The sequence below is a fragment of the Apodemus sylvaticus genome, chromosome 7 (genome assembly GCF_947179515.1).
Source record: "Apodemus sylvaticus chromosome 7, mApoSyl1.1, whole genome shotgun sequence".
NCBI lineage: Eukaryota > Metazoa > Chordata > Mammalia > Rodentia > Muridae > Apodemus > Apodemus sylvaticus.
In genome coordinates, this window is record NC_067478.1 from 48937566 (window position 1) to 48951254 (window position 13689).

The window sequence follows — 13689 nt, forward strand, 5'->3', positions numbered from 1 at the left end:
CAGTTTTATGTTTATGCGCTATTAACAATAGCCAAGTTATGAGTCAGGCTAGCCAGCTGTCGACAGATGCTGAAAGGAGAATGGTATAACACGATAGAGTTTTACTCCATCATAAAGTTGAACAAAAATATGTAGTGCCAAATGGGTGCCAATGGGGAGACCATCATATTAAACTAAATACACCAGACTCGGGTAAAAAAAAAAAAACTGCATGTTCTCTCACCTGTGAATCTAGATTTTGAATAAATGCATAAACCATAGACAACAAAAGCGGATGTGAGACGGGCATGAGACTAACAGGAAAGGGAAGAAAGGAGTCATATGGTGAAAGTATATGATACAGCTGTACAAAAATCATCCATGACGCTCATCGCTATGTACAACAAATATACTCCAGTAGAGTTTTATATTACAGCATTCCTTTTCTCCTCAATAAGAGGCCATCTAACAAAAATTATAGCAAACTTCTCCATCGATTTAGGACCTACTCTGGGCCAAGTTCAACATTCGTTGCTCCATGAATGTCTATATAATTCCATCCTGGCAACATTGATGTGACGTTCTTATAGTTTTATTCCATAGATGATAAGATTAACTTAAAGCAACATGCATAGATCACCCAAGACCAGGCTTTTTGGGGGGTGAGGGGCAAGAAAATAATTCTGAGACTTTTAAAAGCTGGGATCATCCCACCATACCACACTTCAGATCATATTGCATGTTTTAAGTTCTTGTTTGACTTACTACTTTAGAATTTATTTAATTTCCTTTAAGCTAAGATCACATGTACTGAAATCTGTGCCCAACCAGTTGTAATAAAGTCACACTAGTTTATCTATTACCCTGCTGGTAAAGCAGTTCCAGGCCTAGAGAGGAGTACACATGCACAGCAAACGTCAGCTGCATTGTAGTGTATGATAGAAAAGGCCCCCAGAGGTGTGAGCATTGTACAATGGGACCCAAGACAACACCACATAGACCTACAGCTGTGGTTTTCTAGAGAGGGTCCATAAGGTGTTGAGGAAACCACCAAAAGACTACCAACCCGAATTGTCTGGTGACAGTCAGAGTGTTAAAAAGATAGTTGTGAAGTACTTCATTTAAAAGCTCAGCACAGCACAGTGTGAGTTCTAACCATGTGCTTCTGTGCAAAGCAAAGCACTTAGGAGACCTGACATCAGTGAGAATGGCCGTTTATGAATTGCATGTGGAGTTATAATTACAGTGAACATGGTTGTAGAATAAAGGGAGCGGGGTTTCCCTTTAAAATACAGTTGAATACTGTATCGAGAGCATAAACTGGAAACTAGAGGATTTTGATTGTTGTTGACCTCATGTACCCTAAAACAGGTTTTCCAGGACTAGCCCTACCTCCCCCTCCTCGTTCATATTAGTACCACTTAACTAAAGCAATTTGTATGTAGTTAATATTAGCACAAATTCTTTTTCTGCTCCCCTGCTTCCTAGCAACCGGAGCAGAGAATCTGCTTGCCAATCTACTGTTGGTAAAAAAAAAAAAAATAAGAGAACCCCCAGTGACTCCTCAGCAGACCGAAGCAGCAGGAGTGTGTCGTAAGCTCCCTCCTGACTTTGTGTGTCTGAGTGTGTCAGCCCTCTGACCTTGCTGTCCTTTCGGCCACAGGCTCGAGAAGATGTCATCCACATGCTGAAGACAGAGAAAACCAAGCCTGAGGTTCTGGAGGCGCATTATGGATCTGCAGAACCAGAGAAAGTGCTTCGGGTCCTGCACCGGGACGCTATTCTTGCTCAGGAGAAGTCCATAGGAGAAGATGTCTATGAGAAACCCATCTCAGAGGTAAAAGCTGGACCACCGCAAGCCTCCCTAGAAAGAAACTGGCAGGGAGAGAGAGCGGGCTTCCCTCTTCCTTGGTATGCTTTGATGCTTTCTTCCAAGTGCAAAATTGCTAGGATGCCCCAGTGTAGAAGTAAGTATGTACTGATCTGTACATAACAAGTAAGTAACTGATCTGTACTAGATATGTTCTGATAGGGATTTCAAACTTAAAAATGCTTCAGATTTGAAATATATATGTCCATATGGTTAGGAAAGTTATGCGCTCTTGCAGTACATTATTGTTTTACTCCTCTAGGAAACAGCGTATTTAAGAATTTGAGGTGCTTACTAGCTCTCACGTGGAGTTCTTGGAATTATTATAAAAATGATAACCTAATCTTAGGTTCATCATTGATAGTTATGGTTTAATTCCACTGCTTTAGAAGTATCTTAATTTAAAAGTTTTAATTTTAAAAGTATCTTAATTTAAATAGAAGTGTCATAATTTAAAAGGTTTTATGTGAATTCCAGTGATGGAGTAGAAAATCCAAATGAAATGTTTAGGGTAATTTTTAAGGTGAAATAATATCAGTAGGGCTATACTGAATCATCTTATGCAAGACTGTATTAATTATGAATTATGGCTACTGTCATTACCTATGACATGACAGTTTAATAATTCCCCCACACTATAGTGGATGTTCAGTGCCCAGTTAAGGTGCTCCTTTAATGGATGTAGCCACACTGATTTTTCAAAATTCAGGGAGGCAATTCATGGCTTTACAATTAGTAGGTCAAATTAAAAGTCTGAGAAAAACTATTTTAAATTTAACATTTAACCTAGGTTAGTGGCCAGATCTGACTTAGGTAGTATTCAAAAGAGATTGACAGTTCCACAGTTCACCAGTTGAAGCAGATCCTTCTTCTCAGCTTTCCCTAAAATGGAGGGGTGATTGTTTGTAGGGCCAGATTTCGTAACAGGCTGGATCCACTTTCACGGTTGAGATCCAGCTGTGTATGGTTTTGCAGAGCCCACCTCTGTTCATTAAACTCTGGCTCCTCATCTGTGGGCTGGGGGAGTGACCACAGCAAACACCTCTCATGGTGTTGTGGGGACTAAATGGAACAGTGCTGTGAAGCTTTTAGCACTTCCTCTGACTGGGCTAGATACTCAGGCACTACTAGCCATTAGTGTGGGTGTGGATTTGAGGATGATAATTACTCATACCCTCGAGGTCTTCCACGTGCGGGCGGGCTGCTGGAATGATAGACATATAGATGTAAAAACATCAGTGAGATGTTGATGATGATGATGGTGGTGGTGGTGGTGGTGGTGGTGACAGTAAAAACTGGGATTACTCAACCCAGTTTAGGCTTCCTAATTCTGTTCTCCCGAAGGTTAGGGCTTGAGGTGAGTCCCCTAGCCCCAAGGGAGAGGTAGACCATCAGAGCAGGAGCATTAACTAGAATTGTTACCCCTAAGCCACCAAACTCTGAAAGCAGTGCACAGAGATAGGCTTCTGATGACCATCAGGAGGTGTGTCTGCTCAGAGGGTCCCACCTGTGGAGAGAGGGGCCCTGCAGAGCCGCTCAGCTGTGCACTGTCCTGGGATTGGTGGTGCTGGGCCTGCTTGTTTTGTTTCTTTCTCCTCTCCATAGTCTCTCTAGAGGAGAAGTGAGAGAGGAGAGACAGAAAGGGAGGGAGGAAGGATAGATAGATAGATAGATAGATAGATAGATAGATAGATAGATAGATAGACAGACAGATGGACAGATGGACGGACAGACAGACAGACAGATATTCTGCTTTGTGAAAGATAAAGAATACTAAAAGAAGAAAAGTTTCTCTGTTTGACCCCTTACTCCAGCCTTTCATATGGCTTCAATTCTCACTACCATGAAAACAAACAAAAACAGAGCTAGGAGTTTTAAAGATCTGTTTGTTTGGTTTTGTCTTGGTTTATTTTGGTGTGTGTGTGTGTGTGTGTGTGTGTGATGTGCACTTGTGTACAGGTGCTCACAGAGACCAGAGCTGTTTGATCCTCTTGGTCTTGGAGTTACAAACAGGTGTGAACTCCCCAACATGGGTGCTAGGAGCAGAAATCAGGTCATTTCTCTGTAAGAGCAGTGTGTACTTTTACCCTCTGCACCATCTCTCCAGCCACTAAAGATATTCTTTAAATCAGTTAAGTATGAAATAAATATTGGGAGAAACGTGCAATTTCTTTGAAATTGTTGGGAAAAAAAGAGGACAGGAGGGTTTCAGGATGCATCAGCAAGACTGCAGTGCTAATAAGAACAGGGCACTTCCTGAGCTCTCCGGGGTACTGAGCTGTGATCCTCCTGCTGAGCAGAGGAGGAAATTAGAAAGAAACCCTCACTTTTTCTTAGAGTTTCACTTTAATAGTTTGGATTTTGATATTTTGGAATCATTTATAGGAGATTTCTTTTCCATAGAAAATTCTTGGTCTTTCCATTTTGCTTCCCATTTATCCAGATGGAAGTTTTCTATGTCTAAATAATAGATTCCCACTGTGGTTGCACTGTTCTTTAGTAACAGCCTTCCGACCGTGCTGGGCCACCTCTTAATACCCAGAACCCAAACCCACTGTACAGAGCACGAACCTGCAGGGTAGATTGCTAAGGGAGTCAATCTTCAGTCACTGGCGAAGTTCTATAGAGCTGAGAGAACAACCACTCTCAACTCCTGATATCATTACACACACACACACACAGAGAGAGAGAGAGAGAGAGAGAGAGAGAGAGAGGGAGAGGGAGAGAGAGAGAGAGAGAGAGAGAGAGAGAGAGAATGAGAGAGAATATCTGTCAGAACTGATCACATAGTTGCCCATCTAAGTTTTTACATGAGAATTTAAGATTGAAAGCTAGATCCCACACTAATGCTTTTAAGCAGAATTTCCCACACTCTGCAGGACTGCCTCAGCCTTGTGTACTGAACCCGGAGGACTATCTTCCTCATAATGTAACCATGATTACAGCAAACTGTATGAGAGGTGTTGAGGTGAATGTTATCCCCAGCAATTCCAGGAGCCCACTCCAGTGATCCAGTCCAAGACTATTGCTGCCTTAAAGGCCATGTGGTCAAGGCCAAGGTGTGCTCTGTGCCAAGGTTGCACCACAATGCCAGGCTATTATGGTTAATTTATAAAGCCAATTGGCATTGGGAAAATAGCAGAAGATGGTGGTACACGCTTTCCCAGGCAATGTTCTCCATCAGGTTGCAATCCCCTAGGCCAGCGTTAGTTAGCACTTTCCAGTCTCTGCCGATACACAGAAGGTTAAACTCTTTGCTGGCTTCGCTCTCTCAGCTGGACAGACTGGAGGAGAAGCAGAAGGAGACATACCGCCGCATGCTGGAGCAGCTGCTGTTGGCCGAGAAGTGTCACAGGCGCACGGTGTACGAGCTGGAGACCGAGAAGCACAAACACACTGACTACATGAACAAGAGCGACGACTTCACCAACCTGCTGGAGCAGGAACGAGAGAGGTAAGCTTCGCGCGCGCAGGCACCAGTCACATCTGGGTCCCCACTTCCCGGCTGACCCACAGCAGAGGCCAGGCTCAAAGCGCTAGCTGGAGCAGTAAGGCAAGAAAGAGAAGAGAACTAAAGGGAAACTCGAAGGAAAAAAAAAAGACACCCACCATGATGGAAAAGGAGCGTGAGTAGCCGGGCAGTGGTGGCGCACGCCTTTAATCCCAGCACTTGGAAGGCAGAGGCAGGCGGATTTCTGAGTTCGAGGCTAGCCTGGTCTACAGAGTGAGTTCCAGGACAGCCAGGGCTACACAGAGAAACCCTGTCTCTAAAAAAAACAAAAACAAAAAGAAAACAAACAAACAAACAAAAAACAGGCTAACCTGGTCTACAGAATGAGTTCCAGGACAGCCAGGGTTCCACAGAGAAACCCTGCCTAAAAAACAAAACAAAACAAACATCCAAACAAACAAACAAAAAAGGAGCTTGAGAGTGGACAGCCTTGGCTGGTGACTTCAGGGGGAGAGCTTCAAGTTTTTCCTCCTTTTATAAATGATGTTGGCTGTGGGCTTCTCATAGCTTTTATTATGTTGAAGTACGTGAAGACAAGGTGGATTCTGTCCAAAGGCCATTGAGATGACCATGTGACACTATGGACAGGTAACCCAGAGTTTTGAACAGTTTTGGTGAGTGTCAGGAGCTTGAGAGGTGGAGAGGACTTTTATCTGAGATTATCACATGACTGTGTTTGCTGTGTACATAGGTAAGGTGCCAGGTTCTTACCAAGAGGTTTAGAGCCAGAAAACCATTTCCTATACTTAATCATAAGTGAAGCTTCCCCATTAATACCAATGTAGAAAATCCCACTTTTATATATAAAATCCCCATTTATATATAAATTACTCCCCTCTTAATTTTAGAAGGTTACAAGCTTCAAAAAACAAAACAAAACAAAAAACCTGTGTGTGTGTGTGTGTGTGTGTGTGTGTGTGTGCTACATGCCACATATGTACCTGGTGTCAGAAGAAGGCCACAGATCCCCTGGAACTGGAGCTGTAGATGATTGTGAGCTACCACATGGGTGAAGGAAACCAAATCCACATCCACTACCAGAGCAACAAGTGCTTTTAACTTCGGAGCCCATCTCTACAACCCTAGGTTGCACACTTTAAAATTTTAAGAAATCAAACAAAAACTGTTCTACCGTGATCCACCTGCTGTGGGTCTTGGAGGCCTGGCTATGAGAAGGTGAAGAAATGACAGACACACAGACACATGTACAGTCAAACTATGGTCAGGTTGGGTGTGTGAACCGTGATGGAAAAGCACCTTCTACTGCCACAACCCAGCCCCTTAGCATGTTCATTATGTACTTCACAGGGAGGGGGAGGGCAGCTAGTATCTGTAGGAAATTCTATGGGGAGTCTCACACTGTAAACATCCAAGGGGAGGAAGCTGCAGGCGCTGGTTTTTGTGCAAACTAGTCAGTGGTTTGCACTGCCGAGGTGATAGGGCTTTGTCATCCCTCTGAGCTCACCTGGGAAAGGTTTCCACCCTCCTTTGGGGCTGAGCTATTAGAGTCCTAGATGTGGCTGTCCCCATGGCAACAATCCAAATCCACTAAAGAGTTCACTCATCCAGGCATCCTCTGCTCCCTAGTGTTCACCGTACACATCCACTCTGGTAGCACTGTTTCTGTTGACCACAGACTACCAACTGGAAGCAGGGACCCCAGTTGCAAAGCTTTCTACCTAGCTGCTGGAATCTTTATTTTTCTCCTGTCCTTCAGCCAAATGGTTACTTCTTTGACTCCTTCAGTGTTTGAAACCACTGACATTGAACTGTCTGTAACCCCAACCCTTTGGGAGGTGAAGGCAGAAGAATCAGGGCCAGCCTCGGCAATGCAACAAGTTCAAGGTCAGGCTGTGCTACATGAAAACTTGCCTCAAAAAAAACAAAATGATAGCAACAAACAACAAAACAACAACAACAACAACAAGAAGCAAACAAAACAAAACCAACATATGATGCAGACACAGCTGGGTGGTGGCGGAAGCGGTGCATGCCTGTAATCCCAGCACTCAGGGAGGCAGAGGCAGGCAGATTTCTGAGTTTGAGGCCAGCCTGGTCTACAGAGTGAGTTCCAAGACAGCTAGGGCTACACAGAGAAACCCTGTCTCGAAAAAACCAAATCCAAAATAAATAAATAAATAAATAAATAAATAAATAAAATTAAAAAAATAAAAAACCACCAACATATGATGCAGAACAGGGTGAATTTCTAAAGTTTAAAAAGATATGTAATTGGTAATGTTACCTTTTTACTGGGTTTAGGAGGAGAAATGAAAGCAATGAAGTTCTATGTCCTACGTTCCTAAATTACGGTCTCTTTGTGTTTCTTTTAAGCTGCAGTCAGCCAAGGCTCACTTGTTTTTGAGCTTTGTGTTTGAACAGATGAGCGGGTTAGGCATTTCTGGGTAACCAGGGAGAATAAGCCTTTACCCTCCGCCTCAGAACTATCCAGTCTTAAACTATAGATCGAGCAAACAAAGTCTGGCATATCCAGAGCATGAGGGGAAGGAAGCTCTCCCTGCTGGGGCAGTTAGACTCCCCCTTCCCAGCTCCCCGGCCTCCCAGCATTTGGGAAGTAGAAGCAGGAGGATCAGGAATGCAAGGCTAGCTTTGGTCAGCAATGGCACTGCCCACGTTAGGCTGGGCCTTTCCCCAGTGATCACTAATTGAGAAAATACTTTACAGCTGGATGTCATGCAGGCATTTCATCTCTCTTGGATGACTCTAGCTTGTGTCAAGTTGACACACAAAACCAGCCAGTACACATCCACAAAGCCTTTTTTGCCAGTAATAAACAAACAGCCAAGAAAGCCCCTTCAGGTGCTTCTGTGTCTATTCTGAGAATGTGCAAAGAGGAAAGTGGTGTGGCATCCCAGAGGCTTTGTCCGTGTTCACTAAGCCTGTCCCACTGGGTGTGGGAAGGTAAGGTGTCAGCCTCACGCCCAGCTCGCCCACTGTCGCACACAGACAGGAGCGGGAACTCTCTCCCGCACCTGCACCATTTCAACTTTATTCTCCATACATGCGCTTCTCCACCAGGGCTCCTCTTTCTGGAAAATAGTTTAAGTTAATAAAAAGGGACCTGTGAATATGGCTCAGCAGCAGATATTGCTAAGAGTCCACATGTAGACATTTAGTGAATACAGAAGCCCTTGGCATTGGGCATTGCCTAGAGCTTCAGAGAGATCAGCTCCTATGGGTGCTAGGCTCAATTCATGTAAATTGAGACTGGGTGCAAAATGGCTTGTTGTCCTGGGGAAGGGGGTTCTCTCTACCATTAAGGCTTTTTTTGTTCAAAGTATATCACAGAAGCTTAGAAAGCAGAGTTGCAGTTGTAGAAAAATATAAAGAGAGATATTGTCTCAGGATTGTCAAGGCCGCATCTGCTCTCGAGCAGTCGATTGCCCGAGCAACCCCAGAACGTTCTGCTTTCTGTGTTATCCTAACAGATTGGTCATAATTTATTAACACCATATACTACACATCTCCCTCTACACAGAGTCCCAAGCTGGAAAGAGAAAACACCATGAAAAGGGTATTGGATTAACTTGAAATTTAAATAATAGAGATGAAAATATCTTGCAACATTGAGATTGGATAAAGGCAGCTTCCTAGCTTAAATAATGTGATACATTCTGTTTGGCCCACACTTCTATTGGCCTTGGTCTTTGAGGGCATAACTCTGAGCAGAGGAGGTCACCTCCAGAGTTTGTACTTTATTCTCTGTCTGAGCTGCATGTCTTATCATCTTAATCCTAAGTTTCACTAGAGCCTCTCCAAGAATGCCAGACTAGATCACACCTACATAAAAAAGAAGTGTGTGTTTATCATGTGTATAAAGGAAGGCTACTGATTTGTTTGAGTTAATTTTATATCCTAACATTTTGCTGAAGATTTTTATCAGCTGGTAGAATTTTGGGGGTTGCTTATATATACTATCCTATTATCTGTAAATGGTGATTATCTTGACTTCCTCCTCTCCAATTTGTATCCCTTGTTTTCCTTCTGTTGTCTAATTGCTGTAGCTAGGACTTTGAGTACTATATTGAATAGATAGGGAGAGAGTGAGCAGCCTTGTCTAGTCCCTGATTTTAGTGGAATTGCTTCAAGTTTCTCTCCATTTAGCTTGATGTTGGCTGTTAGCTTGCTATATATTGCTTTTAATATGTTTAGGTATGTGCCTTGAATTCCTAATCTCTCTAAGACCTTTAATATGAATGGGTGTTGGATTTTGAGAAAGGCTTTTTCAGCATCTAATATTATGCGGTGCTTTTCTTTGAATTTTTTTATGTGATAAATTACATTGATGGATTTTCATATATTGAATCATCCCTGTATCCCTGGGATGAAGCCTATTTGATCATAGTGAATGATGTTTTTCATGTATTCTTGAATTTAGTTTTTCAGCATTTTATTCAGTATTTTTCCACCGCTGTGCTTTTTAGTTACTTTGGCTAAGGGTTTGCCAATTTTGTTGATTTTCTCAAAGAACCAGCTCTTAGTTTTTGTTGATTTTTTTGTATTGTTGTCTTTGTTTGAAATTGGTTGACTTAAGTTCTGAGTTTGACTATTTTTTTGCCTTTACCTCTTTTTGGGTGTGTTTGCTCCTTTTTCTTCCAGAACTTTCAGGTGTGCTCTTAAGTTACTGGTGTAGGATCTCTCCAATTTATTTATGAAGGCACTTAGTGCTATGAATTTTCCTAACTCTGTTTTCAATGTGTTCCATAAGTTTGGGTATGATGTGCTTTCATTTTCATTGGTTTCCAAAAAGTCTTTAATTTCTTTCTTTATTTCTTCCCTGACCAAGTTATCATTAAGCAGAGACTTGTTCAATTTACATGAGTATGAGGACTTTTTGTTGTTTCTGTTGTTGTTGAAGTCCAACCTTAGTCCATGGTAATCTGATAGAAGGCAAGGGATTATTTCAATCTTCTTGTATCTGTTGAGGCTTGCTTTGCTTCCAATTATACAGTCAGTTTTGGAGAAGGTTCTGTGAGGTGCTGAGAAGAAGGAATATTCTTTTGTTTCGAGTAAAACATTCTGTGGATATCTGTAAAATCCATTTGGTTCATAGCCTCTGTTAGTTTCATTGTGTTTCTGTTTCAATGACCTGTCCATTAGTGAGAATAGGGTGTTGAAGTCTCCCACAATTATTTTGTGGGGTTCAATGTGTGTTTTGAGATTTAGTAAAGTTTCTTTTACGAATGTGGGTGCTATTTCATTTGCTGCATAGATGTTCATAATTGAGACTTCATCTCAATTTGTTATTTTGTTGTTGCAGGTAGTACTGTGTGTGTGTGTGTGTGTGTGTGTGTGTGTGTGTGTGTGTGTTTCTCTCTTTTTGGGGGGGTTTGTTGTAATACGATTAATTTCTTGTGTTTTCTTAGATGTAATTGCCATCTTTGTGTTGGAGATTTTTTTCCAGAATCCTCTGCTGGATTAGTGGAAAGATACTGTTTAAATTTGGTTTTGTCATGGAAAATCTTGATTCTCCATCTATGGTAATTGAGATTTTTTCTGGGTATAGTAGCTTTGGCTGGCATTTGTATTCTCTTAGGGACTGCATGACATCTGTCCAAGATTGCCTTGCTTTTAGCATCTCTGTTAAGAAGTCTGGTGTAATTCTGATAGGTCTACCTTTATATGTTACTTGGCCTTTTTCCCTTACATCTTTTAATATTATTTCTTTGTTCTGTACAGTTAGTGTTTTGATTATTATGTGGCAGGAGGATTTTCTTTTCTGGTCCATTCTATTTGTAGTTCTATAGATTTCTTATATGTTTATGGCCACCTCTTTCTTTATGTTAGGAAAGTTTGTTGAAGATATTTTCTGGCCCTTTGAATTTTAAATCTTCACCCCTTCTATCCATATTATTCTTAGGGTTAGTTTTCATTGTGTCCCAAATTTCCTGGATGTTTTGGGTTAGGAGCTTTTTACACTTGACATTTTCTTTGATCAATATATCAATTCTTCTACCCCCGAGGTTCTCTCCTCCATTTCTTATATTTGGTGATGCTTGTGTTCAGTCTCTTTTCTCTTTCCTAGGTTTTCCATCTCCAGGATTGCTTCCATTTGTGTTTTCTTTTTCTTCTTTTTCCATATTTTGGTTTTGGACTGCTTTGTTCATTTTCTTTGTTTGATTGTATTTTCTTGTATTTCTTTAAGGGTTTTAATTGTTTCCTCTTTAAGGGCTTCTTCCTGTTTGGCTGTATTTTCCTGTATTTCTTTAAGGGAATTATTTATAGCCTTTTTAAAGCCCTCTATCTTCCTCATGAGATAGGATTTAACGTCATAATCTTGCTCTTCAGGTGTGTTAGGATATCCAGGACTTGCTGTAGTAGGAAAGCTGGGTGCCATATTGCATTGGCTTCTGTTGATTATGTTCTTGTGCTTGCCCTTTGGCCTAGTTGTCTCTGTTATTAGCTGGCCTGAGTGTCCTGGATTGGAGCAGACCTCTCAGGAAGCAGGTAAAGTTGTGTGTCCTGGGTTAGAGCAGGTCTCCTGGGAGGCAGGCAGAACTTTATCTCTGGTTAGATCAGACCTCCTATGTCCCTGGTTAGAGCAATCCTCCTGGAAGAGAGTCAGTGGGCACTGTGGGATGGGAGTTGGGAAATGGGCTTTTTGATCTGCCTTGAGTTCAGGTGGAAGTGTGGTCCTGGAGCCAATCAGCTCTGAAAGGGCAGGGCTAACAGGTGATCCTTTAAATCTTGAAAAGAGTCAGAAATAAACACAACTTGGCCTCACTATTGTAATAACCTTTTCTCCCAACAGCTGCCCCAAACCAAACTGCTTTAAATGGTGAAGAAAATGAAGAGAAGAAAACAAGATGTTAGCCTTGGCAATAATGCACATGTTTTCCACAGATTTGTGTATTACATTCTAGAACTCAGTTACAAAATCACTTATTTACAAAGTCTAGAATGGGCTGAGTTGATGACATCTAGATTCCAAAGTTGATCCGAATATTTTTGTAAAATACGCAAATGAAAACAGAAGTCTATTTTCTTGGTTAATCAGAGAGCTCATGGGAGCTGGAGCAGATGAGGTTTCACAGTCATCTTACAAACGCTATAGCAAAAGTTCTAGTTAGGCAGGATTTTACAGTTTCTTCCAGTAATTACAGCCTTGGTGACTACCCGAGAGTCAGAATGCCAACCACCAATACCACTTGCTCTGACTTGTTTTTGATGCTCTGATTTAGTGCTACATCGATTCTATTGTTTGCACTATAGGCAGTTGTCAGGTTGGATGTAATGATCTATCTGACTGACAAGTTTTATGTCAGACTATGTAAAACCAGTTTTCAATATCTTTTAAAAAATAAACTGAAGCATTAGTAAGATATCTAAGTTCCAGTCAGGGGGGAAAAAGAGATTCATGTTGCACAAACAACCAATTTAAAAGTGGCAAATTGCAGCATCTGACCACAGACTTACACCGCATTTTGAATGAATGTTTCTTTTTGGCACTGTGGGTAAAATTAGATATTGAACAGTGATGTTAGATTGCTCTGTAGGATGACTAACTCTGGAGTGCTGCTCTAAATTGGCTGTTATTAAAACATCTGGTCAGGTTTTTTTTTTTTTTAAACAGTCCATACACCAAGAAAGAGTTAAGGAAAGTACTGGAAAAATAATACTGTGTCTTAGCACCTCAGTGAGCTACTGTCTTAGGTTTCTGTTTCTGCCTGTTGTCCATGGTGGAAGGGGGTCCTCGGATTGCCATTCCAAATTCTGGACTCTGAGAGGGAAGCTGGAACTTGGGTGACGCTGTTTCAAGTGTTTGCAGTTTGCTTCTCTCTGGCTCCTTAACCAAGTGTGCAACTCTTTTCCAAGAATGCTTGTGTTTGGAAAGTGCTTCGTGGTGGTGAAAAGTTTGAACAGGAAAGATTAATCAAAAAGGTTGGGTCTTTCATGCTCAGCGCACAGCATGTTTAATTCTTGGATGTGAGCTCTTCGCCAGGAAACTAGTTAAATAATATTCAGGGGATGAATTTGCGCTCAAGCCGCAACTAAAGTAAAGGTCAACTTAGCCACAACCGATTCCTCTCCAGTCCAGAAACACTGTGACCTGAGCAGTTTCTTCCTGTTTCTCTCTGGCTCCTGAAGAGTAAGAGTTTACTAAATAGTTGGGGGTTTTGTTTGTTGTTTACATGAGTGGTTATTTTGAGATAAGGTCTCACCTAGCCCAGCCTGGTCATAAAACTTGCTATGGGGTTGAGGATGGCCTTGAACTTCTGATGATCCTCTTGCTTTTACCTCCTAAGCTGGAGGATTGCAAGCATGCTCCGCCATGCCCAACTAGACTATTTGTCTGACTTGTGGGACA

At 41.8% G+C, this 13689-nt stretch overlaps 1 protein-coding gene across 2 annotated transcripts in view; it reads left to right on the forward strand.

Moving 5' to 3' along the window:
* Positions 1–13689, forward strand: part of Filip1 (filamin A interacting protein 1) — a 157118-nt gene that overhangs the window by 109535 nt on the left and 33894 nt on the right. For both annotated transcript variants that reach the window (XM_052187751.1, XM_052187750.1), the window contains exons 3-4: positions 1643–1816; positions 5125–5303. In XM_052187751.1, coding sequence (XP_052043711.1) covers positions 1643–1816; positions 5125–5303 — 353 coding nt within the window. The remainder of the gene's footprint in view (positions 1–1642; positions 1817–5124; positions 5304–13689) is intronic.